This window comes from Antechinus flavipes, chromosome 4 (genome assembly GCF_016432865.1).
Source record: "Antechinus flavipes isolate AdamAnt ecotype Samford, QLD, Australia chromosome 4, AdamAnt_v2, whole genome shotgun sequence".
Taxonomy (NCBI): Eukaryota; Metazoa; Chordata; class Mammalia; order Dasyuromorphia; family Dasyuridae; genus Antechinus; species Antechinus flavipes.
Genome location: NC_067401.1, coordinates 339,605,245 through 339,632,358, shown reverse-complemented (window position 1 = coordinate 339,632,358; position 27,114 = coordinate 339,605,245). Strand labels below are relative to the sequence as shown.

At 35.3% G+C, this 27,114-nt stretch overlaps 1 protein-coding gene across 1 annotated transcript; it reads left to right on the top strand.

Annotated features, from left to right (window-relative positions):
* Window positions 1–32: 32 nt before the first annotated feature.
* ZBTB2 (zinc finger and BTB domain containing 2) lies at window positions 33–26,624 on the top strand. The gene is made up of 3 exons (XM_051997941.1): window positions 33–307; window positions 17,650–17,831; window positions 23,747–26,624. Exons 2-3 carry the CDS (start codon window positions 17,659–17,661, stop codon window positions 25,116–25,118), a joined length of 1,545 nt encoding a protein of 514 aa, XP_051853901.1. The 5' UTR covers window positions 33–307; window positions 17,650–17,658; the 3' UTR covers window positions 25,119–26,624.
* The last annotated feature ends 490 nt before the right edge of the window (window positions 26,625–27,114 follow it).

The following is a 27,114-nucleotide window of genomic DNA, read 5'->3' as shown; positions in this document are numbered from 1 at the left end:
AGGCGGGAGGGGGGGGGGCTCTTGCCGCCACAGCTCTCGTCGCCTCTCCCCCCCCCCCTCCCCGGCGGGAGCCGCTCTCAGCCTCTTTGCACAAGTCGCTCCGCTCTCGGTCATGTGACCTTAACGTAACCGGACAGGAAAAGCCCCGCCGCCGCCGCCGCCGCCGCGCCGGAGACACCGACCGCGGCAGCAGCAGCAGCTAGAGCCAGAGAAGGCGGCGGCGGTGGCGGCAGCGGGAGAGCGGCTGGGGCTGCACAGCGGCGCCCCCCAGCACTCCTCCTCCCAGCAGCGGCGGCGGCAACACCAGGTAAGCAGGTACCGACATGGTCCCAGGGCCCCGGTTTCCACGTGCCACCCCTGTCCCACAGCCCCCGGAAAAACGAGGAGGCATGGGGAATGCAGGGGCCGGGGCTCGTCAAAGATCCCGGCGGCGTTAACAAAGGAGACGACGAACAAGTCGTGTCCTGCTCCCCTTTACTCCCTGCCCGGCTCCAGGTGATGATCAGGAGGTTGAACCCGGGCAGCCAAGAGGCCCGGTTCAGGAAAACGGGAGAAGGGTGCGCCCCGTGGGGGTGGTGGCGGCTGCGCCTGGCGCCGGGACTCTGGCCGCCTGACAAAACCATCCCCCGGAGCCAGGCGGCGGCGGCGAGTCGGCGGCGGCCTCATCCGGGGCTTTTCGGGAGGGGGAGGGGACGGAAGCCGAGAGGGCGGGCGGCGGAGCTGGGGAGGGGGGGCAATCCGCGTTCCGTTCCCCTTCCCCGGCCCCTCCCCTTCTCTCCACTCCCCTCCCGCCGCAACCGCGAGGTCTGTCACGATCGGCGGCGGCCGGTGAGAGTCCCGCGCTGGAGCCTGGAGAGACGGGCCCGTCTGGTGCGTTACCCCCTCAGATATTTCGCAGCCTCCGCCTCCTCCCGCTGCGGCGGCTGCTGCTGCTGCTGCTGCTTCAGCGACAAGGCCGCGAGCTGCGGAAGTGGGTTTGGGGGGAGGGGAACTGGAAGGGAGGGGGAGGGGAGGGATCCGGTCAGACCGGAGCAGGCCCGGCCTCTCTGGCGCTTCTCCCAGCTGCAGCGACTCCTCCAGCTCCTGCCGCTAGTGCTGCGGCTCCGCCTCCTCCTCCCAGCTCGCGGGCGGGGGCGCGCACGCGCGCTTCCGGCCTACCCGGGTCTCGCGCTGTCTCCGGCTCTCGCGCGCGCTTCCGGCCTACCCACTTCTGGCTCACATTCTTCCCCCCCTACCCCCACTCTCTCGTTTCTCCCCTCCCCCTTTCTCATGCGCCGGGTTAATCGAGCTTTCTGGGGCGGTGCGCGTGGCGTTGGCGTCGGCATTGTGTTAAACTCCGCGGGACTTGAGAGAACGCGCGCGGGAGCGAGCGGCGCAGGCTGGGAGTGTCGCATGTTTTTCCTCCGCCCCCGCCCTTGCCCCTCCCCAGCCCCAGGGATGTCTTCGCCGGCCCCGCCTCTATTCCGCCTCTCCCAGCCCCTGGCTCGGGGCTAGTCTCGGACCGAGATGCTTGAGAAAATGCTTTTCTCCCGCCCTCGGGAAATGACCGTTAACGCTTCCTGGGGCCTGGCTAGTCTGATGGGCGCTCGCCGCCGACAGCTGGCGGGGCGTTTAACCGGCTGCTTCGGCGTCCTCCGGATCCGTGCAGGCGGCGGTTTCTCGGTCGAGGCCCCCGAGCTTCCGCCGACCCCAGATCTGTGCCTCCGATAAAAGATTGGAACGCCTCGCGCTTGCTCGGGTTTTCAGACAGTTTTACCTCCGGGTGTGAGGCGATAATTTAGCCTCGCTCCTGGGGTTAAACCGGAATTGTCATTTTTAGGCTCCTTGGAAGAGGGGGAGTACCAAGGGGCAAAATCACTACCTTTAAGGGAGCCTAGGGGAAGAGGGAACGGTGGTGTTACTCTTTCAAGAACGAGGGAACTCTCCTTTAACATCCCTTGGAGTCCAGTGTTATGTTATTGAATAGACATCGGGGAAAAGGGATACAAAACATTACTGTACAGTGATGTGTAATTGGGGTTTTCTACTAGTAATTAATTAGAAGTGACTCTGAAACAAGTGGTCTCTTCTAATCATTTCCCAAGAATTTTATTTGGTTGTATCTTTAAAGTCATGATATTTTAAGTTCTCAGTAATAGCATAAAGGAGTAATTCTATTGTAAATTACAATTTTCTTCTGCCATTTGGCTGTTGATCATTTTGATGGCTAAATCACATCTATCAAAGAATGAACTTGGCTTAGGTTGAAAATTAAATCTTTGCTTTATCAGTAAAGTAGATGATGACAAAGTAAAAAACAAGATTTTGGAAAATTACCCATAATATTGTTTTTTCTCTATTAGAATAATCATTTTGCTCCTCATAGAGCTTTAGGAACAAGTGGCCTGTGATTAAAATTTCAGTTTGGGAAGTATGAATTTGGTTTAATTGAAATGAGTTGGATATTAATGGAGATGTTTCTAATACTTATTTCTGCTACTTGTCATAAATTGAATTTTAATAGTGGAATTTACTTTTGATGATGAATTCCCATTCTCCTACAACGTGGTAATAGGCTGTTAAAATATAATTTTAAGTCTACAATGATTTTGTAAAAAAAAGTAGCCCTTTAGTGATTTACTAAAGTGATGTTCCTTTTTACTGAATCCAAACAGCAATTTAGTACATTTACACACTCAAGTTGCAGGGCAGTTGTTCTTAATTAGTAGAACGGTTTCTCCACGCTAGTGAAATCACATATGTAAACCCGGATTTTTATTTTATTTTATTTTTTATTATAGCTTTTTATTTACAAGATATATGCATGGGTAATTTTTCAGCATTGACCCTTGCAAAACGTTTTGTTCCAATTTTTCCCCTCCTTTCCCCCACCCCCTCCTCCAGAGGGCAGGTAGACCAAAATATGTTAAATATATGTGTAAACCCGGATTTCCTACCGCACCACCAAAGAGTACGTTTCTCTGGTAGATTTTGAGACTATAAACCATACAAAAAACATTCATGCCTTTCTGGAGCTTAAATTCTACTGGAGAAAAAAACCCACCATGGATGTAGAAAGTTCTATGTCCTTAAAGGAAAGTAATTTGAAATCAGCCTGTAAAGGTAGGTTGGAACCAGGGAGTGAAGGACTTTAAATTGCAAACAGAGGTATCTAAATTTCTAGCCACTGAAGCTTCTTGAATGAGGAAGTGGCATGGTCAGATTTAATCTAAAATTAATTTTCTCTGGTCAAATGATTTTATCATCATGAAATAAAAGTGCAATCGTATATTAAGTACCTATTCTATATAAAACTCTTATTAGGCCTGGGAGGTGATAGATTAAATCAGACACTTATTAAAAACCTATTTTTAATTTTTTTTCCAAGTACTTGTAACGATAGCTTTCAACTTTCATTTCTGTAAAACTTTGTGTTCCAAATTTTTCTACTTCTCCTCTCTCCAAGACAACAAGCAATCCGATATAGGTTAAATATGTGCAGTTCTTTTCAACTTATTAACTTATTTGTCATGTTGTGCAATAAAAATCAAAAAGGGATAAACCACTAGAAAGAAAATAAACATACAACATGAAAAAAGTGAAAAATATTCTGCTTCCATTCACAGTCTCCATAGTTCATGAACTGCATAATCTTGTTACTGTGTTCAGTGTTCTTTTGGTTCTGTTCACTTCACTCATATCAGTTCATGTATCTTTCCATGTTTTTTGGAAATCTACTTGTTCATCATTTCTTATAAAACAGTAATATTCCATTATATTCATATATGATAACTTATTCAGCCATTTCCTAACTAATGGTCATCTATTCAGTTTCCAGTTCCTTGCTGCTACAAAAAGGGTTGCTACAAACATCATAATCCTATCTTTGAAGTACTTCAAAACTGTTATAAAGTTTTCCTCACTGCCCAGTATTCCACTTTTTAAAAAAAATTTACACTATTCTTAGTTACGTTGGTTGGCAAAATCAGCCCAAAATATTTGCTGATCCAACCAGTTGCTTTCACCAGATTACTTCTCTTCTAGAGAAGGAAGATGTAAATATAGAAGTGGAAAAAAAAAATGGAAGAGTTAGGCATTGGAATTCCCATGAAATAGTGCTGTTTTGTGCTAACTTAGAATCATCTACCTGTTTTCTGCTGTCAAAACTTGTATCACAATTTCATATTTCTTCATCAGTAATGGTGCTTCTTCAAGAAAATACTATGATACTTTGAAATTTTGAACCTTTAGATGTACCCATTAGACTATACTACTTCCATTAGCTATACGTTTTTAATAGAATCTTTACAAGTATATACGTATATTAAGGGGTAAAATTCTTATAGATAATGCACAAGATTCAACCTTTTATATATCAGGGTTGATAACTAATGATACTAGAAATGATTTTTTTTATGGCATAGCAGCTTATAGGACAGGTGGTTGAAAAGAATTTATTACCCCCATGAAATACCTCTACCCTATGTTTCCTAACAGTTCTTACCCAAAATTTCTGGGTTCAGGAGATTTTTTTCCCAGCATTCTTTGCCATATTTCTGCTGTCAGACTCACAAGAGTCTCACTATATCTCCCATAAGGAAAGGCTGATATAATCACTAACCATTATCTCTTTAAAAAAAAAAAAACAAAAAAAAAAAAAACCTAATATATAACATTACTGATTCCTAGTGTTAAGATATGTCATGATTTTTACTAATGAAGATTTTAGAAATAATCCCAGAGTGGGAAGAAGACCTGAATTCTAGGCTTGGCTTTATCACTTTACCAAGGCAATTAGGATCCTAGACACATTTTAGAAATAGAAAAGGAATTTAGAGATTATCTAGTCTTAACATTTTCATTTTACAGATAAAGAAACTGAAGCTCAGAGAAAGTTTTGCTGATGATTCCATGGATTGTAGATAACTGATTCAGGATTGGAACCCAATTTAATTCCAAAGCCAGTAAATTTTTTCAGAAAGAAAAAAATTTTATACCACATTGCTGTTTTCATACCATGTGCTTCTCCAGAGTTTCCATTTCTTCATCTGAAGAGATTAAATTAGATAATCACTGAAATCCCTTCAAACTCTAATCTTCTGTGAATATATGAATGTTATATTTGACTTTGGAATCTACTTTAAAAAATAAAATTTACCCAAAAAAATGAATTTTTAGAAAATAATTTTAAAATGTATAAATATATAAAAGATAATTTTTCAAATAAATTAAAAATTATTCAAGCAAAATTTTCCATTTATAAAGGTCTTTACAAGGTTCTTTTATACATCAAGCTTTTCCTGACATGTTTAAAATACTCATGGATCCATGATCTAATTTTAGAAGTTTCTTTCAATAACATAAGCACAACATGAGCATATGCCCATTCTCTCATAATTTTGCCAGAAAAGATAGCCAACTGTGCTTTAGAAAGTTACCAGTAGAGCAATTGTATTCTGTGTCTTGATGCAATAATAGGATGATGCTGGAATTTAAATAAGAAAAAATAGCATCTTTGCTTCTTGGAAAACTTGGAGGGGAGAGTGGAGAGTTTTAATTAGAGGAATTTTGCTGTTTCCTGAAAACAGTATATAGCCATCTCTTACCTTCCCCTTAACCCCAACTTTGGGCTCACCATACATAATGATAGGTAGGTTCTGTAAAGTGTCCATCCAAAGGCATATTAACATCTGAGCAATAAATATTCTTTCATTTGGTCTTCACCATGAGGCCAAAATCAGTAACTACAAAACTCTTCTGGGAAGCTTGAAAGTTTCTGAGGCCTGACATAATCCGTACAGTGTCCAGAAACAGGAGCATCTAAAGTGTTTCATCATCTATAGGGCCTTCCACTTCAAAAGGGACTCTGATAGATCTCCATGACAGTATCAAATAACCTTTGATAAGCATACATATCTCTATTTTATGCCTCTCTGACATGTTGTTAGAAGGTTGCCAATTAGTGTTATTTCAATTATTGTGTCATCTAGTGAGTATGAGATGATTTTGATGTTTGTAGAAAAGAAACCTTGTAAAAAAGCCTATAAAGTGTTCTGTTCTACTAAATCAAATACTTTGTCTTAATCGGTATTCTTTAAACTTGACAGGATCTTATACTTTATCTTTCAGTTACTTGTGAAATTGCAAATATATGGTCCATTGTTGAATACTGCTTGCAAAAGCCTATTTATTTCCTACTGATACTCCTCATTAATGAGGAGAATTGTTAACAATTCTCTTGATTTATCTTTATAGATTATTATAAAGATTTTGTATAAATGGGAGAGTAGATAGATATAGTTTGATAGTTTTGATATTCTCTTAAACATCCTTTTCAGTATTTTAAGGTTTGGATTTTTTCACTTTGATGTTTTCCTCTTCTTCATATATCTTGTATACCAGTCTTTTAATGCCCTTAGAATTGTGTCAGCTGCATCATAGAGTTCTCTAAATACATGCTCCAGGGCAGCTAGATGGTGCACTGGATAGAGCACCAGCCCTGAAGTCAGAAGGACAAGAGTTCAAATTTGACTCAGACACTTAACACGTCCTACCTGCGTTACCCTGGGCAAGTCACTTAACCCCAATTGCCTCAGCAAAAAAAAAAAAAAAAAAAAAAAAAATCTGGCTTCTTTTCCCGTCTTGGTATCTCTTCTAGAAGTAACTTATCTGAAATGCGAGGATCCAAATGTGGTGCTCAGTATCCCTCATGGACAAAACTGGCAAAAAATGATTATTACAAATATTTCCTATTTTTCTTCTATTTATGGGCTTTCTTTTATTTTTATCTTTTAATATCCTGAGGTGGCTTCATTTAGCTCGATATTTTGCCAAGCTTTCTTTAATCTGGTTATAGTATCCATTGATTTTTTGTATTATGAGATGATTATCATAATCAGCTATTATCCTTCATTAGATTTTATAAGCAAGTTTATATTTTTGCCTTCTGTTGACTTTGAAAGCGCTCTCTCTTTCCATTTGGTTAATAAGTCAAGATGCTTTCTGTGCTCTTGGTCTTTTCCTTGAGAAAGTTAAGTACTGTTAATGTCATTTTGTTGTCTAGAAATATTAACTGGTATTGTCTTAAAAAAAAAAAAAACATTTAAAATAGGATAAAACAAATCTGCTACCAAAACAGGTTAATATTTTGTTTCCCAAATCAGACTACATCATTGTTTCTATTCATTAATGTGGGTAAGAAAAAGATGATTTTTTTTTTTGCTCATTTTAAAAAATCACCTATTTTTCTCAATACCCCACCTCTACATTAAATATAAGTAAAAAGAGGAAAATCTTAAGGAAAGTCTATAAAGCTGTTACAAATTTAAGTAAGGTTTGAATTTTAAGATGTTTTTATTTTAAAATTGCCATCTCCATTCTTTTAAATCATGAGCATTCAACTATTAGTTACTGATTTGTTAGTGGACAAAGCAATATTTAATCCCATTGAATAATCTAACTCTGAATTCTCAGAGATTATACCAACAGAACACAGGCTTCTGACTGATTTTATCAATCTAGAAAGACCTCAGATTTGTGTCTAAGACTATTATATAAAGACTAACAGTGTTCAATTCATAGAGACCCATCACTACAAAATCGGCCAAAAAGTTGATGAATTTTTGTCCACAATAATTCTGTCTGGCTAAGGCTGAAATGACTAGAATTTGTTAGTGAAGGAATGATCACACTAATGAAGGCACAGATTTCTTTTAAGTCCTAAGACAACATGGTATAGCTTATAAAGCAGTAGATTTAAAGGTCAGAAAGACTTGGGTTCAAAAGTTACCTCAGCCACATGAAATATAACATTGGGTAAATCATTTAACCTTTTCATTTGTGAAAATGAGGATTAGATTATGGATTTCTCATTTCTAAATTTGTGGTTTTATGGAAAAAGAATGATATTTAGGCAGTGTTGAGGGTCAGATATAGGCTTCCCTGTATCCTGTGTATGTCCCATGAGATTTTTTTTTTCATGTATGAAATTTTAACAGTGAAATTTACTAGAGCTTAAAATTTTTAATTTAAGGTATCCTTCAAATACATAATGGGGAGGGGAATCCTAATTTTTTAAAGCTTCCAATACAAGACCCATAAGTTTCCTGAGCAGTTGGGTCCCTTGTTTTTACATTTACATAGAATGTAACTTCATTCAAGCATACCTACAACTAATGAGTAACTAACTTACTAAGGATCAAGCCTACTACATTTATAATAAAAAGTGCTACACTAATAAAAATAGAAATAATTTAACAAAGTAGTCAGTCCTCAGTTATTCTTTTATGTGAAAGTAGAACAGTGGTATGATGTGATAAAATGCAAAACAGATAACTTAAATCATGTAATCTTTATCTTTAGAAAATATTTGCTAATAAAGTTTTGTTGATTAATGCTTTTTGTTTTTACATCTTCTACTTACATTTTCTAATATTCCTCTCCTACCTTCTCCCATGGATATCTATCCCTTAAAGAGTTTTTTAAAAAGAAAGTTCAGTAAAAGTAATCTGTTCTATAAAAGGTTTAACATTACATGTGGTGTTCCACACCCATAGTCCAGCAAAGAAGGGAGGCTGCTGCTAAGTAGCAAAATGGATAGAGCATTGGACTTGTCGGAGACACCCTAATACAAATCCTAGCTTGCTTATTTTCATGACCCTGGACAAAATCAGTTAGCTTGTCTTAGCCTCAGTTTCCTCTTCTGTAAAAAGGGCATAATAGTAGAACCTGCTTCTCAAGATTTTGGTGGGGATCAGCCAAGGTAACATAAAAAGTGTTTTTAAAACTTGAAAATCTCATATAAATGCTGGACGTCATATGTGAATACTATTTATCTCATTACATATCTGTTCTTGGGAGCCAGATGTAGTCATTAGAATTTCATTGCATTTGATTTCAATTGTTTTCTTGTTAATCTTTCCATTTATATTGTCATTGTATTGTTTTATTGGTTCTGTTTAATACATGTTTCATCACTTCATATATGAGCCTAGGTCCCACTAATTTCTCTGACATTTGTTATTTGGGCATGAGCAAGTCACTATCACATGTGAGCCCTGGACAACTTTCTAAGAACTATTATAGGTAGGTTTTTATTTGCATCAGTGAAATTTTGTCTTGATCATGGTGTTAAATAATTCCAACTAGAGGAATGGTGGAAATGTGATTTATATTTTAACAAAGCATTTGACAAACTCTCATGTTGTTATTCTTATGAAAAAAAAATAGTTTTTCACTATGCAAAAGAACTTAGGTGGTTCCAGATGTGATTTAATAGCCAACCTTAAAGAGTGAATTCTTCATTAAATGTAGAATTTAATCAACATGGAATTTAATTTCTAGGGGAATATTCTAAGGATCTCTGTTTGATCCTATGCTGTCTGACATTTTTAACAATAAATTGTTTGGAGGAAAATATTTTTTATATTTACAGATAACACAAATGGATGTCAGGATCCAAAAGAATCTAACAGGATAAAGTTGGGGCTAAAAATAATAAGATAAAAAAATTAACTTTACGCTTGTGTTTTACAAATCAACTTCACAAATATAATATAGGTACAGTTAGATAAGCAGTTCAGCTGAAAAGGATCTGGTGGTTTTTAGGAAACTATAGGCTATAGATAGATCAGCTCAATGATAACCCCAAAAAACTAGTGCCATCTTAAACTAAATTCTAGCATTATTTTTATTTTTGTTACTGTAGTCATCATGTGAATGGTCTTCAAAATTTTTTGTTTTTTAAAAAGTTTTGAGCATACTTTCCCAGTATACATCTTCTAGAATAAATAATACACATAAACAAGTTTTTTGGCATAAAATTTAATTTGTTTCAATACTTAGTTTTAATGGCTATCATAACTGAAAAAAATATCTTACAAAGATATACAACTCCAAATAAGAAAAAGTATGTCTTTGGCTTTACTGTCATGATGTCCATTGTTCAATCCCAATTATGCATTGTTTTTTATTGTGATTTGACTGGTAATTTTCCACCTTCTGTAATATAATTTCAGTTCTCAAAATTAAAAGATTTTCAATATGTTACATTTTTAACACATGAATTCAAACTCAGCAAAACTATGTTGGAAAATTTAAATAAGCTTTAAAATTCTATTTCCAATTTTTAAAATTGTGTAGGTGAGAGTTTTTACAGGTGACATGCTTATGTCATTTTTAGCAAAATAATCATGGAAATATTTCCAATCATTATTTTCAAAATGCTCTCTTGATGACATGTTTCTTTTAAAAAAAAATCACTTTCTCCTTGTTAAAACATTACTTTTGTCTGAATCCATGGTATATGAAGAGTAAATAGAAATATATAAAAACAAAAATTATTCCCTAATTGATTAGTGGTCAAAGAATATAAATAGTTTTCAAAGAACTGCAATCTATTAACATACATATAGAATAATGTTCCAAATCACTAATAATAAAATCAAAATATGTTTTACCTTATGCTCAGCAAAGTATGGGAAAGATGAAAAAAGATTCCTAACCATGGATGGTTGGAATGAATGTTAAAAGATAAGTTCATACTTTTGGGAATTGGTATAACCATTGTAGAAAGCAATTTGGAATTATGCCAAGACAGTGACTAAAATGATTATATCTTTTGATCCAGAGATGTTATCATTAGTATATACCTCAACAGAGTCAAAAATGAACTAGGAAGGGATTCAAATATTCACCAAAATACCTATTAAAAAAACAAAAACCAGATTTGATTTGTGCAGTGGCTAGACAGATTGTATGGTATGTGAATGTAATGGAATATTGCTATGTGTGTGATAAGAAGAGACTAGAAAGGACAGGGAAACATAGGAAAACATACAGCCTGACACAAAGTGATGTAACCAAAACCAATAAAACAGTTAACACAATGATTCTGACAAAGTAAATGGAAAGAGCAATGACAGCAAAATAAAAACGATGCTCTATATAATGACTAAAGTTGGGAGACTGAGTATATATACTGTATATACCTTTGAACTTGATCCATTAGTTAATTTTGCTTAAATGCTTTTTTTCTATCTTTCTTAAATTCTTTGTTATAAAGGATAGCCCTCTAGGTAGCAGAGATTGGAGGAAAATTTTGGGAAATGAAGTTGGCATAAAAAAATGTGAATAAAAATTTTAAGAGGTCATCTTATCTTGAAAGTAAAGATTGTGTTTTATTTATGTGTGTATGTTTCAACTTTGTCTACTGAAGTTTTGATAAAAATCATGGGTTGGCATAAGAAATTAAATTGGAACTTTATTGGGAGTTTTATGGAAACCACAGATAATACACGAAGGCCAGTAGATGGGACAGAATCTAAACCCAAATATTTAATGCAAATTTTACAATAAATTCCTGTAAAAACCCCATAAAAAGAAAAAAAAAATCAAATTTCTTCTCTGATAGATTAATGTAACATACTCCTGACCACTACTTACTATCACAGAAAAGGTGAGCAAATTTGGGATCCTTTTTTATAAAAGGAAAACTGTTTAATGTCTTTTAAGTTGCATATAACTTTTAAATATTTTGACAGGAAATAATCCAGAAGACCTCTGAGTGGAGAAAATGTCATGTGTATTCATTTTGGTGGGAAAGACTTTTGAAGGTTTTTTGCTTGCCTTGGTAACATTTGCAAACACTTCATAGTAAAATATTAGCATTGTTTCCAATATCTGACTACAGAAGCACCTCCTCGTATTTTTCCCCGAAATATATATATAATATATATATATATATATATATATATATATATTTCTTTTTCTTTGCCTTGTTTCATTAATTTGTATTTCATGTGTTTGTAGATGGAGACAGAATCTTATTTGTAAGATACAACAGAAAAGCCAATTTGGCTGAAACTATATGTAGACTAAAAGAAGGAGCATGATGGTTTATAAATGTGGAAAAGTATATTGGAACCAGGTTGTGAAGAGCTTTGAAGGTGTTTATATTTGATCCTAATGATAATTGAAAGCCAGTAGAATTTATGAAGTAGGGGAGTGACATGATCAGGCCTATGCTTTAGGCAAAAAATCACTTTGGTTATTTGGAGAATAGATCAGAGAAGGAAGAGACTTGAGGCAGAGAGAGCAATTAGGCTAATAATAGTGTAGGTCAACCTAAAATAGTACTAAGAGTCTGAACTAAGGTAGTGGCCTTGTTAATAGAGGGAAAGAAATAGAAGTAGAAAATGTTTTAAAGGCATATGGGATAGCATAAGTGAGGAATTGCGAATGACACCAAGTTTACAAACCTTGATGATAGAAACGATAGTACCCTACAAAGAAAGAGAAGTTTGGAAGAGGGGTAGATTTGAACAAGAGATTTGCAATTCAGTTGACAACCCAATCCACGCCTGCTGACTAGGAAACTTTGTCTAACAGAAAACAAAAGGGTCACACTCTGTTTCTCTGGCCTACAGCCAAGAGGCAGTTGAAAGAGGGAGGATGAGAGTAGGGATGGGATTTTATCAAGAGCTTTTGTGCAACTAACATAAATTCCTGAATCTCAGATTAACACTAGCACCTGGTACTTACAGAAGGTGAAATCTTGTACAATGATGGGAGAGGACAGAGTAGCAGTGTTAGACAATAGTTGGAGATGGTAAAGATTGGGTATTTTCAAGAAGAGCTATAGCCCATTCCTCTTAATTGCTTGAACATGGGCCATCTCCTTCACTGTGGAACCCACTGGTCTATATTGTTGTCTTCATTTTGTTTTATTTCCACATGCATTGATTCCTACAAATTTTCCTGTATTTCTCTTAATTTCTATTTGTTGTTTTTTATGGCATAATAGTATTTAATTACATTTAGAGCCAGAAGAGAATTTAGAGATCATCTTGGCCAATTCCTTCATTTTATAGATTAAGAAACTGGGCTCAGAGAAATTAAGTGACTTGCTCACGGTGACACAGGTAGCACTCAACAGCAGCAGGAATTGTAAACTCAGGTCTACAAGTTCTGACAGCAGTACTCCTTTCCACTGTACCATGATGCCTCTGTTTATTTAGGGCTCAGTTGTTCCTCAGTTGTTCAACACCTACTTTGTTTCCAATTTTTTCTACCACAGATCTTTGAGCAAAAGCTGAATTACTGCTGTTTGGATATGGTGCATACCAAAATTCAGATCAAGACTAGCCCATTAGGGTCCCTAACAAAATTGAGATTTGGTGATTTGGACTTTCCAGGTTAGGTTATGGTGGGGAGGGGAGAGGAAAGTACTTTAGAATCATCATAGGATATTAGATCAAGAAGGAACTTTATAGATTTTAAAGTCTATCCTTTACACTTTTTTCATGCCCTCATTCACTCCCAGTGTCAATGTAGACTGGCCTTTGTCACTACTTCTTAATAAGAATTATGCTCCCTTCAACCTTAACAGTTATCTTCTAAAAAAACATGTATAGTAGCAACATATCAATCCTCATGCTCCCCTGATCTCTGCAACATCTAAAGCACCATTATAACCACATTTTTCTTAATTGAGATTCTTCCTTCCCTTTACTTCCTTAATACTGCTCTCTCCTAATTCTCTTCCTATCTCTGAAACCTCTTAAATCTCTTTACCTATTTTTTCTCTGCCCTCTAATACCTTATTTATAGTCATCCCTCCAGGTTTGTTCTTGGTCTCTCTCCTTTAGCAGTCTTATCAATTACCATTGCTTCAGTTATCATACCATGCAGATAATACCCAAAACTCCAACTCCTGCTAACTCATTTGTTCTGAGTTCTAATTCTAATTTCCAAACACTAGTTGTAATAGTAATGCCTAAAACAGTATATAAGAAGCTGAATTCATTATTCTTTCTTTAAAATCTATTTTTCCTAACTTCTCTGCTTTTGTACATGATACTATATCATTGTCTTAGTCACTCAGATATACCTCCTTCATTTTTGAATTCACCAATTTTCCTCACCTCCTACCTCCAGTTAGTTTACAAGTCCTTTCAGTTGTATCTCTGACATTTTCTTCCATCCTATGCCCTCCTTCTCCTCATTCCTACCCTTACTGCTACCAGTTTAGTCAGGTCTTAATCATTTCTCCACCAGTTTCCCTTGCCTCCATTTTTTTTACTTCTAATCCATCTTCACTTCATTGACAAAATAATTTTCCTAATATGATCAGGTTGCTCCTTACTCAAAAACTTATACTGGCTAGAACATTAAGACTAGAATTGGTAAGATGTTAATTTTAAAACCGAGTAATCTTATTAGTCTTTATACTCATCAACCTGTGAATAAAAGTTTCCTTAACTTACTGCCTGAAACTGTTCACAATATTTTATAATCTTTATAGGTTTGTTCCATAGTTCTCCCTTTCACACACTTCACAGGGGAGTCAAATTGGATTATATTCTTCCTCAGTTTTGTCCTGTCTTTACATTCCTTATGTTTGGAAGGACTGTCTCCATATTCCCCATCTCCCTATTGATGTCTTTGAAAAAAGAAGAATCCTTCTATTTCAAGATCCTTCTCAACATCCATGTAGCCCTTGATAATTCCGTTAGAATTGGTAGAGCATGTATGTAAAGTGCTTTTAAAACTGTAAAGCTATCTATAATTAGGAAATATTATTACTACTAATAAATAATCTATAAATAATCTTACTTCCCTTAATCTGTCTGGTCGTTCTAACCTTTTATAGACAGTTAATTATTTTTCAAGTTCTTTGTGTATATTGCATTACTCTGTTGAATTGTAAACTTGATGGTAATGAAATGTTTCATTTTTTCATCTTTGTAGCTCTATTACCTTCTACAATGCCTTGCACATAATGGGTGCATAGCAAATATTTTTAATTTTTTTTTCATTTTTTTGGTGAAGAAAATATAACAAATTAAGAGATTCACTCACTATAACCAGATTATAATAATAACCAGGTCAGTGATAAAATCCAGATATCTTGAATCCTAATTTAATGGGGGAGAGGAGGTGGTTTAATTCATCAAATATTTATGATAAATAATTATCAAATATTTTGCTACTTACAAAATGTTAACTCCTTCTCTCCATAGAACCCTCTTTTAAAAAGAAAAAAAAAAAACAACTGTTAAACAAAACTGTCTAATACAGCACCCTGATTTTGAAAATATTCAGCACCTGTAATCCATCACCTCTTTATCAAGAAGAAGGTAGTGTGTTCCCGTATCAGACATCTAGACAGCTATCATTTATCAATAAATTTGTTCTGAGTTCCATTGCCTTCAGTGATATTTCAACCATCCCTTGCATATATTCAGTAAAGTAAGTTTATTCCTTAGACTCATTTTTTTAGCTGTCAGTGCAGATATCAGAGTAAGCCAAGATAGTCACCAGGACCTGTTTCTCCTTCAAAAATAAAAAAATATAAAAGAAAACTCATGACAATGAATATCAAGGGAAGAATAAGAAAGAAAAGATACCTCTAGAAGACAGGAAACATACATACATGTACCTTAATAAAGATGTATCAACTAGTTATTGCTATATGTTGCTTTCTTACAACTCTAGATAAAGCCTAGTTCTTGAACATTGAAATGACAGTGCCCCCATTTGGTTGTGCCATAACAATTCTGCCCACATAAATTTTTTTTTCTTTATATTGAGCAAGTCAAGTAATGACTAAGCTTTTTCTTTATTAAAAAATAAAATCAATTATTCATTCCTACTTTCCATGCTGTTACTCATGAGAATTTATTGCTGTTCCTGTTTTTCATTTCTTCCTCTCACTTGGCTTTTATACTTCTGTTACTTGCCTTCCCATATTTCTGTTTATATTTTTTCCCCCATTTTATTTCCTGCCCTCTTAGATTTCACACTTAAAATACTTGTTTGGCCCTTTTAAAGAAAAGCAATTAATAACTATATCCTTGATTGCCTTCTTGCATTCTCATTTTTCTACTATAGTTGTTTACTTGAGTCTACTTTGGGAGGATGATACCTAGAATTGTGGGTTTTGTAAGATCAGATCTAGAGATAAACATATATTTAACATATTTGAACATATTTTATTACTTCCTGATGTCTTTAATGCAAATGGACTAGTTTGTGATAATACTGTGGGAGCTAAAGTTAGCTCTACATGTAGGTAATAAATACTGGGATTATTGAAAATATATATGTAATACAGGTTGTGGAAACAGTGTAGGTTTAAGCTTTAATAATTACAGAAGTATAAATGTTGTAAAACCTATTAAAAATATAGCAGTTATTTACAATTGTAAAATATTTTTAAGGTTATTAAAATTCAACATAAACACCATCTTTTGTCATACAACATTCTAGTCAGTATTTGAACTTTATAAAATTTTTCATCAGCACCTGTTCAATGACTAAAAGTATTCATTTGTAATCTTAGCTTTGAGATCATCCAAAGAACCAGGTTTTGAGGCATATATGACAATTTCAATGTGACTCCACAAGAAAAAATTAAATTAATGGAAGTACATTAGTTGACCACAGTGGCCAATCAAGAAACCAGTTTGAGAAAGTGTCATCCAGAAAATTAAATTTAAAAAGTTTTAAATATTCAAAATTCACAAAACTAAATAAGCATAAAAGAATTGAAGTAATTCAACTTTCAGATGTTTTGCAAGTGTGCCTTTATGTGTTTTGAAGTTATTAAAGCATAAAATCCTCTTTTTCAGTCTTGTCTATTATTTGTAGAGGAAGGATTTAACTAGTACCATAAAGTACTTTGTGAATCTATAGATTATATCTGTTAAAAGTAAACTCTTACCTAATTGTTGAGCAAAGATTAAAGCAGTTTTTTTCCTAAATTGTGATCAAGAGCATATGATTCCTAGCAAAGCCTTTGCAATCATTCCCCATTTTCCTTTTGCTTCTCCCTGCCCTAAGATTGTTTCTATAAGCCTCTCTGCCTTTTACCTCCACTAGTATTGTTTCTTATGTTGATGGATGTAATCTCTGGAAAAATTTTCATAGAAAACATCAGCTACTATTTCTTTTGTGCCCTGTGACTTTTTCAGTCACTTAAAACATTCTTTTCTAACCCAATTGTAAGTCATATTGTTTATTTCTAAATTTGCCAAAGTGAACTTGGAACAAAACATTGACTGGGAGATTCATGTCCATTGAGTAAGAATTGATATGTATAAAGGACTATTATATGCAAAGAGAGAAAAGAGAAGAAAATGAAACTAGCAAAAATGGCAGCATAACAACTATCAATAGATTAAAATTAGGAGTTAATGTGCCCTTGATTTCTGATTTAAGAAAGATAGGGATTCATGAGAGTAAGTTTTGAGGAAAAATCTTTCTAGTAGTAGTAGTAGTAGAGTAGTAGTAGTAGTGCTAGTGGTGGTAGTGGTAGTGGTAGTAGTGTTAATAGTAGTAGTAGTTCACAAGTAGGGAACAAGCAAGAGCTGGAATTTGGGGGAAAAAAAACCTTGCTTTGCCATGGACATATTAGCGAGACATTTAAGAAGTGCTGCATGCACCTGCGCACAACACACACACACACACACACACACACACACACACACACACAGAGTCAGTTGTACCGTCCCAGTGGTGGGATGTTGTAGTATTTGCATATAAAATATATAAATGAAAAGTAGATATTCACAATATTGTTACTGTTATAAATCCAAAATGATTCCTGAATCTGATGGTACATGCTAATTTGGAAATCGCCTCTCTTAAGGAAAATCATTTGCTTTGCAGATTTAAAAAATGGATTTGGCCAACCATGGACTTATTCTGCTGCAACAATTAAACGCTCAGCGGGAGTTTGGTTTCCTGTGTGACTGCACGGTTGCTATTGGTGATGTTTACTTCAAGGCACACAAATCAGTCCTTGCTTCATTCTCCAATTACTTTAAGATGTTGTTTGTCCATCAGACCAGGTAAATAAAATGGTTGATAATAAATATGATTATAACTTTCTAACATCTACTACCCCACTCTGTTCTTCTAGTTCATAAGTTACGTTCTTAACTTGTGTCTCTAATTCATCCTGGATCTTATAGTCAGCCATTTCAATGAAACAATTACTTTATGCTGCTTCAACATCTTGACCATCTTCAGTAGTGACCATTGTGCCATTTTCCACTTTTGAATAGCTCCTAGAATATGCTTTCTCTGCTTTCATCCTTAGTTTACACAGCACTTCTGGAGTACTTTTTATATACATAAAAACTTCATGTATAGCAATTCTTTAATTGTTAACATCCTATTAGTTTCATGCTATTTTATCTCAACTGGACATTTACTAGGCCTTTTGTCAAAGAGTGCTAATTTTACATATTCTATATTTTAGGGGCAATCTTGCTAAATACAGTTTAATTCAATTTAACATTATTCAATATCCAAGCATTTCTAATTTAGAGAGAGAAATGTTGAAAGTGGCATAGTTCACTTAAGCCATTAAATGTCTCTGTCTTCAAGATTTGAGGTAACATATAGAAATCTTAAACTAGGAAAAGACAATAATGTTTATGGTTAACATTCCAGGACAATAATCAATACTCACTTTCTTCCTTGATCACTCTCCTCAATGGTATCTTTCCAATGATCAGTATCACAATCCTTCAGGCTACAGGATGGACAAGAATCTTCACCTGAGTTATATGTTGCAACTTTAGTTTCTATCTCTATTCTCTTTCCTGAAGAAGGACTTTTATCCTCAACCAATTTTGGGGGAAAATAAGGGGTGCTAGGGGAAGGAAGAGGAGGATGAGAAAAAAAGCAAGTTTGGAAGAGCTTTTAGGACAGAGAAATATTTTTTCTTACTTAAATTACTTACAGGGTTTCTTCTGGGATCTTGCTTAAGCAGTTATTTCTTTCTCTTCTCTTTTCTTTAATACCATTCTACTGGCTCCTAATATTAAGTCATATTTAGATCTCACCTGTCCTAAAAGTTCTCCTTGACATTTCTAACTCTTTGTTCTTTTGTCTTCACTTTCCTTTCATTGTCATAGTTGGAGACAGAAGAGAAGACAATTCTCCACCCTTCTCTTACAATTTAATTTTTGTTCTGACCACTATGCTGAAACAGCTTCTTTGAATATTACAGCTGTATTGGTATAATAGAAGGAGTGCCTGATGATTGAGTTAGGAAAACTGAATACATTGGTTCTTTACCACCAGTCAAGCGTGGTAACCCTGGGCAAATCATTTCAGCTCCTTAAGCCAGCCTACATGATTATCAGGTCTCATCTACAAAGTCCTTGGTGTATCCCCTTGTCAGGCTTAATAGAGGCTTTTTTTTTTCAGTCTTAAACCTTTCTGAAAATATTTGACATTGCTAATAAAATCCTCTTTCTTGAACCTCCCGTCTTTCTTTTTGTGACTTTGCACTATCATGGGTTGTCCTACCTTTCCAAATGTTTTCTTTGTGTCTCCTTTGATGGCTTTTCTTTATTCCTGGAATAAAATGTAAGCATCCCTTAAGATTCTGTACTCAGCCTTCTTTAGTCTTCTCTATATTTTATTCCTTGTTAATCTTACTCTGTTGCTTTATGTCTGATAACTAAAGCCACCATGCTGATGATTCTCAAAATCTCTTTCCAATGCCGTTCTTTCTTTAAAACTGATTCTATAGTTCCAATTGTCACACATTTCTATTTGGATATCTCACTGTCACCAAACCACTTCATGTCAAATACCTCAGTCCCACCATATATTATTATTTAAAATAATACTTAACTATATTCAAAAAATACTGACCAAGACTCAATATGTCTAAAACTAAACTCATTATTTTAACCCCTTAAACTGTAGTTTCTCTTTTTAATTTCTATATTTTTGTTAGTTTTATCATGCTCCTAATTAGGCAGGCTCAGAACTTCTGAATTGTCTCTCCCTAGCATTCTACATTTCATGTCAAATACTGTCAAAATCATTTCCATTCCTAATAACATCATAAAGCATGTACCCTTATTATGTCATAAATGAATTGCTGTTAAGGACTTCTTGTTGCATCTTCTTTACTTTAATATGTTTTTCTTCAAGCCATCCTACATACCCCTACCAAATTAATCTTCTAAAGTGTTTTGATCAGCTCAGTGTTCTCTCAAAACCTACTGTGCTTTCACTTGCTTACTGAATGAAATTGATACTCTTTAGCCTAGCATTCAAAGCCCCCCATGATTTAACACCAGCCTACCTTATTATTAGACATATACATGCTATTCAGTACTCCCTAATCTCTGAACAATTCTTCATTTTCTCATCTCTGGTTTTATTCCTGCTGTTACCATAACCTGTATTGTCTATACTATCCACATATATCTCATGGCAAAATTTTGCATGCCCTACCAAGCCCATCTTAAATAATATATCTCATGGCAAAATTTTGCATGCCCTACCAAGCCCATCTTAAATAATATATCTTTTCCATAATGACCTTTTTCTGTCACCTCAACAAAAAATTATATTCTCCCTACTCTAATTTCCTAAAATAGTTTATACCATTCTTATGGTACTTAATCACATTTGACTTTTTTTTAGTATTTCTTCACATACAATTTTTGTTCTCTACTAGACCTTAGGCCCCATGAAATTAGGAGTGATTTCTTATACCTCTTTTCATCACCCACGTTTCCAAGAATAGTACTTTGCAGATAGTTGGCACTTTGTGAATTAATGAATGATAGGATTAATAGCACTGAATATGGTTTATTTTAATTAGAAATATTTAAAATGTTTATTCTATTATCTGTATGCTTTAAAGATTTTAATTAATAAGAATTAATGTACTAAATTAAGATGTTGCTATAAACAACATGGATTTTTATTTTGAATTTTTAGTAACAGTATAAGAGTGGCCTCTAATTAGTGACAAGCCTAAGCAATACCTAAGGATTGATTGATGGTAAAGCATTTAGACTATAGGGTACTATATAAATATTACTAAGCATCGTATCAGCTTATTTCTGTAGTCATGGGTCATATATCACAGTTAGCCAAAAAACTTAATTTGAACACACATCAAGAGTAGTAGCTAATGCCGTTCCCATTTCTCTAAAACTGTATTAGAAATCAGTGATAATCAAGAGTGATAAAAATGTAAGGCCCCAAGGCTACTTTAAAAACAAACCACCAGCACCACACCTCAGAAAAGTTAGTTTACCCCGATAAATGGGAATAATCCACTAATTGTAGCTGATCATTTGTGAAAACCACAGAGACTGAAAATAGCACTTGTTTCAAATTTACTTGGTAGGCCTATGTCTTAATTCTACCACTAGATGTCTCTGGTCCTGTGTAAATGTTAAGGTTAACTGGTCCAGTGAATGCCACTTTTATTTGGGGACTGTCAAGAAGTCAGGAAGAAAAGGAATCTGTGTATTAAATACCCTCTTTTGATAAAATCTAATATTTAGCAGTTATACTTTTATATTTCTTTAAAATCATTCTTTGTTTTTAATGATCAAGGAAGGAACTGAGGTAAAACCAGAAGTGATTTTGAAAATTTCATGATAGAATTTTTATCTGTAATTTCAAAATTATATTCGTTTTTATTCTAGCCAGTGGATTCATATGAGACACTGAAGTCAAAGCCAAAGCATAACGTTTATAAACAAACTATAGACGAAGTCTGCCTTTGGGCATTTTGACTCTTCTAGGGAGAGTATCTTAAGATACAGTTGTACGCCACCAAAATCTGCCATACTGTACTACTGTATAGTAGATACTTAAAATAACTTTCATTAGGAATGAAAGGTATAGAGTATGAAGATATATTGTAGTAGGAAGATTAGGCACAGGCTTTGTTTCTTAATTCTGTTGCCCCAACTTTGAGAAGAACATAAAATCTCTATTTACAAATGATATGTTTGAGATTGATAATTTCCATTCTGAAAAATAGCCTTTACAGTATATGAGTTCTTTGAAGCAGTAGCCTCCTCTGGTACATTTAAAATAGTCTTACTTCATATATTTTTCTAAGAACATATAGGGCATCATGATAGTAGTTAAAGGAGTTAATTTTAGTGAATTCAAATCCACTTCACATGCTTTCTAAAGGTAGATAGATTTAGGAGCCTCCAAAGTCCCTTCCAGCTCTAAAATGTATGAGTCTATATATATCACATCTCATTTTTAAAGTGACAAAATAGCAATATAGAAACATCTTATGACATTACAGTTATACTATCCTCTTAAAAGAAAAATTAGTAGAAAGTTATTTAAAATGTTACTGTTTTTCTTGTCAGATTAACTTTTTACATTCACATGTTTTCCTTCATATTTCATTTTAAGATAACTTCAATAAATTCCATATCACAGACTTATGTCTAGCGTAACTCGACATTTTTATCTTCTGGTCTGGTCAAATGATATTGTTTAAAATATAATCATATAAATTAGTATCTTTGAACATTAATAATGTTTTTAAATGTCTATAAATGAAGGAATTACTGTAGCAAAAATATAAAGAATAGTATAATGGAAAGAATACTAGATTGTAAGTTGGGAGTCTTGGTCTCTAGTTTCAAAGAACTGACCATGTGACCTTGGGGAAATTATTTCACCACTTCAAATATTATTTTTCTCATTTGTAAAATAAAAGTGTTGAACTAGATGACTTCTAAGAGCCCTCTACAAATAAAATTCCAAAAGCAGAGATTACATGCACTTTGTAATCTGTGTTTATTATGTTATTCTTTGTGATTACAAAGTGCATATAAATTAATAATAACAGGTAATACATAGAGAGTACTTTAAGACTTACAAAGTTCCAAGTAGAGGCATCCAATAAAAAGAATTTTGATTCATTGAAAATAAAATGTTTTATGTTAAAGATGCTCTACATCCCATTTATATGGGATATACTCTCTATTGAGATATACGTATATACATATGTACATACACATGTGTGATAACTTTGTCTATTTAAAAAACACATATTTTCCTATAAAATTGGTATAAAAACTAAAGGTAGCAAAGCTATGGGTTCTTAGGACTCAGTTACTGCTTTCAGCTTAGTATATTTCTGATATATAGTAAATATAGATCAGCCATCAGAAAAAAAAAAGACCAGAATATGAATTAAAAGGAATGATGGAGGTTATCTATTCCTATGTATATTTGAGTAGGAACTACTTATCTCAAAGTATCTTTTCAGCGTTAAAATTCTGATCCTGCAATTACCAAAAGTGGTCATCTAGCTTCCCATTTTATTCTTGGTAGCTTTCTTTATTTGGAAGCTTTTTTTTCTTATCTCAAATATCTTAAATCCACCTCTTAGCAATGTCCACCTTTACTCCTAGTTCTGTCCTCTGGTGTCAAGCAGAACAAATCTAATCCTCCACGTACTGGAAGAAAACTATCATGGGCCCAACTGCTGCTCCCTACTTAGGTAATAACAACTTTGGACAAGTAATTTAACCTCTCTGGACCTCAGCTTCCTTACCTAAAGTCGTAGAAATGTGGACCCCAGAGAGATGATAGCTAGCTTAGAGTTACATATTTTAGTTGGTGACAAAATTGGGAACAGAACTCAGATTTCCTAACCTAGAGTCCAATATTCTTTCCACTATATCATTTTCATCTTAAATGAGAATAGTAATTCTTAGTCTACCTAATTCACAATATTGTGAGGCACAGAATTATAGTATGTATGTGTATATACATTATATACATGACTTTGAAAATATTAAAATATATAGAATTATAAAAATGACTCCTTACACAGATTGGTCCAGAAGTCTTAGTGTTTTATAAGCTTTTTAATAATTTAAAGTTGCACTAAGACTTATAGGCCACCTGTATTTATCTCACCTTGTCCAATGAAATATTTTTTACTTTTCTCTTTCAGTGAGTGTGTCCGTTTGAAACCAACTGACATACAACCTGATATTTTCAGCTATCTTTTGCATTTGATGTATACTGGGAAGATGGCACCTCAGCTTATTGATCCAGTTCGACTAGAACAGGGGATAAAGTTTCTTCATGCCTACCCACTAATTCAAGAGGCCAGCCTTGCAAGCCAAGGAGCCTTTTCACATCCGGACCAAGTTTTTCCATTAGCTTCTTCATTATATGGGATCCAAATCGCAGATCATCAAGTAAGGCAAGCCAACAAAATTACCTCAGCAACTGACAAACTTGGGCGGGAACCAAGACCACAGGCTTCCAGAATGAGCCAAGAACAGATATCCGAGGGATCACAACTTTCTCAGTTAAATTCAAATCTGACACAAGTCAGTCGGACAAACATGACCCCCTCTGACCCACTACAGTCTTCACTGTCTCCAGAACTTGTTTCCACACCTGTTCCTCCTCCTCCCCCAGGGGAGGAAACAAACATGGAAGCATCTTCTTCAGATGAGCAACCTGCATCCCTTACAATAGCCCATGTCAAACCAAGCATCATGAAAAGGAATGGAAGCTTTCCAAAATACTATGCCTGCCATCTATGTGGGCGTCGGTTTACTCTTCGTAATAGCTTACGTGAGCACCTCCAAATTCATACAGGGGTACCATTTACATCAAATCAGCCTGGAGAAAGTAATGTTTCCCTCTCTCTGTGCAGCAATGCAGTTGAACTAGGAAAAGATGCCATGGAAGTGCCAGAAGCAGGCATGATAAGTGACAGTGAGCTTCAGCATATTTCTGATTCTCCAATCATTGATGGGCAACAGCAATCAGAAACTCCACCACCCTCAGACATTGCAGACATTGACAACTTGGAGCAAGCAGACCAAGAAAGGGAAGTAAAAAGACGGAAATATGAATGCACAATATGTGGGCGTAAATTTATTCAGAAAAGTCACTGGAGAGAGCATATGTACATACATACTGGCAAGCCTTTCAAATGCAGCACTTGTGACAAAAGCTTCTGCAGAGCCAATCAGGCCGCCAGGCATGTATGCCTGAACCAGAGCATAGACACTTACACAATGGTGGACAAACAAACTCTGGAACTCTGTACTTTTGAAGAAGGTAGTCAGATGGACAACATGTTAGTACATGCCAACAAGCCCTATAAATGCAATTTGTGTGACAAAACTTTTTCAACACCTAATGAGGTGGTTAAGCATTCATGCCAAAATCAAAACTCTGATGTTTTTGCCCTTGATGAAGGGAGATCTATCCTCCTGGGCAGTGGGGACTCCGAAGTTACAGAGCCTGATCACTCAGTGTTAGCTTCCATCAAAAAAGAGCAAGAAACAGTGTTATTAGACTGAATGTGTTACTTCACGTTTTTCATTTTTTTTTACAAAGACTATCCTTTCCCTTCCCAAACCAAAACTACAAATAAAGTTCACCAAGGCATGATAGAAACAGTTCCTCTCCCCTTTCTCCTTTTCCTCACATTCACTTTCTCAATCCTCGCTCCCTCTGAAAAAAAGGCTTTGTGCATTAGAACCTGGAATACGTCGATTTTAAAACAAAGAAAAATTGGACAGATAATGGTTAGTAGTGTTTACAAATTCAAGAAATAGATTTTGAGAAATGTTAGATTATTTTAAAAGAATACTTGGATCTAATGAAGGGTACATAAAAATTCAATTTGGTAAGCTAAAATTATACAATTATGACTTTCTCCGAGTAGTAAGGCTTCCTTTTTGAAAATAGCAGTTGCAAACATACCAAGACAGCTGTGTACTATTTAAAATCTAAGTGGTGTGGGAAAACTTCAGACCCAAGACATTTTTTATAGTACTTAATTTTCCTCAAGGTGTCTTATTTCAGGTTGCATCAGTGAGATTATGTCCATTCAAGAAAATCATTATTTACAGCATCTCCTTCAACAACAACAAAATTGAAAGAGAAAATAATAATGTGATGGCAATCTTTTTTAAAATATTGGATAAAATGTGGAAAGTTCGTGAGTATGTGTGTTTCTGAGAGAGATGTGTATGTATGTTTAATATAAACAGGTAAATAAATGCACACGCCTTATCAAATTGTATCTAACTCTTTCCAAATTGAGCCAAAAAAAAAAAAAAAAAACAATGAGATAAAAATCTAAGAGTACTTTTTAAAAATAAATTAGTTATGTTTTTAAAAAATCAAATTAAAAGTAGTATCCCAGAATTTTATTATCTTTCTGAACAGCAAATGATATGGAAGTAGAGAAAATGTCATGTTATCATATCTTGTTCCAGTGCTGTTCCAACAATTACCCGTGCTCCCATGCTGAATTCATTTGTACTATTAACATTCCTTTATAGTACTAGAAACGCAAAAGGGGAAAAAAAAGACTTTGTATTCAGTAATACTCACCTTTCCTGAAGATGATATAAATAGAATGTGATAACCATAGTACAATTACTCCACAGTGAAGATCTTATCAATGTCAGATTTAAACATCAAAATGGAATACAGAAAAATGGGTAAATAGCTGTACCTGCTTTTTGGGATAAGCATTTGGCTTTGATGTTCATTATCAAGTTGTGTTTTTTTGTTTTGTTTTGTTTTTTTGTTTTGTGCCTGAAATTCTCATTGGCTTGAAAATAGTAACATTCATCATTTCCTTAGGCCAATAATAGGAATGGCTCAAGGAAAAAAGTAGGAACCAAAAATGACAGGAGTAAAGTATCGAGGGGGAAAGGAAATAACATCTAATAGCTCTGCTCTGTGTATATGTTTAAAACTGAATATCCCATCATCCTTCATGTATAGTTGAGTTCTCAGATTTGTAAGTTTTTATACATCATTTCATTGAATAAAGATTTAATTAAATGAAATGTTATGTATAGCTAGTTCTTTAAAGACACTTAATAGGAGAAAAAACCGAACATGAGAACATCAGAGCTTAAAGCTTTTTTTTTTTTTTTTTTTCATGTAAAAAGTGGAGACAGTACCTGCTCTGCCTACCTCACAGGGTTGTTGTGAGGACCAAATAAGATAAATATTACGGTAAAGCCCTTTAAGTGTCAAACTGCTGTGCAAATGGAGAGCACATCAGAAAGGAGTACACTTAACTTGTAATTTTAATGACCAGTTTCACAGGTTACCAAGACCAGTACCTCTGTTATAGCAAATGGAATTCTTTCAGTGGGGATAAAAAAGTCTAAGTCCTTATTGTTCCCTTCCATTTAGTCCCACTTCGTCCATGTAGATTAAGTGAAATTTGACTAAATCAGATACATTTGCCCTGGACCTTTTAAAAAAAATTTAAGTTGAGTGGTCAAAAAAAAAAACCATTTAGCCTGAGAAAATCTGAGAGATGTTTTG

What these genes read in the sequence shown, in the direction of transcription:
- ZBTB2 (XM_051997941.1), top strand. Translation starts at nt 17,659, where the DNA reads ATGGATTTGGCCAACCATGGACTTATTCTGCTGCAACAATTAAACGCT. An exon ending in TTGTTTGTCCATCAGACCAG is followed by an intron (nt 17,832 to 23,746) that starts GTAAATAAAATG and finishes TTTCTCTTTCAG; the next exon opens with TGAGTGTGTCCGTTTGAAAC.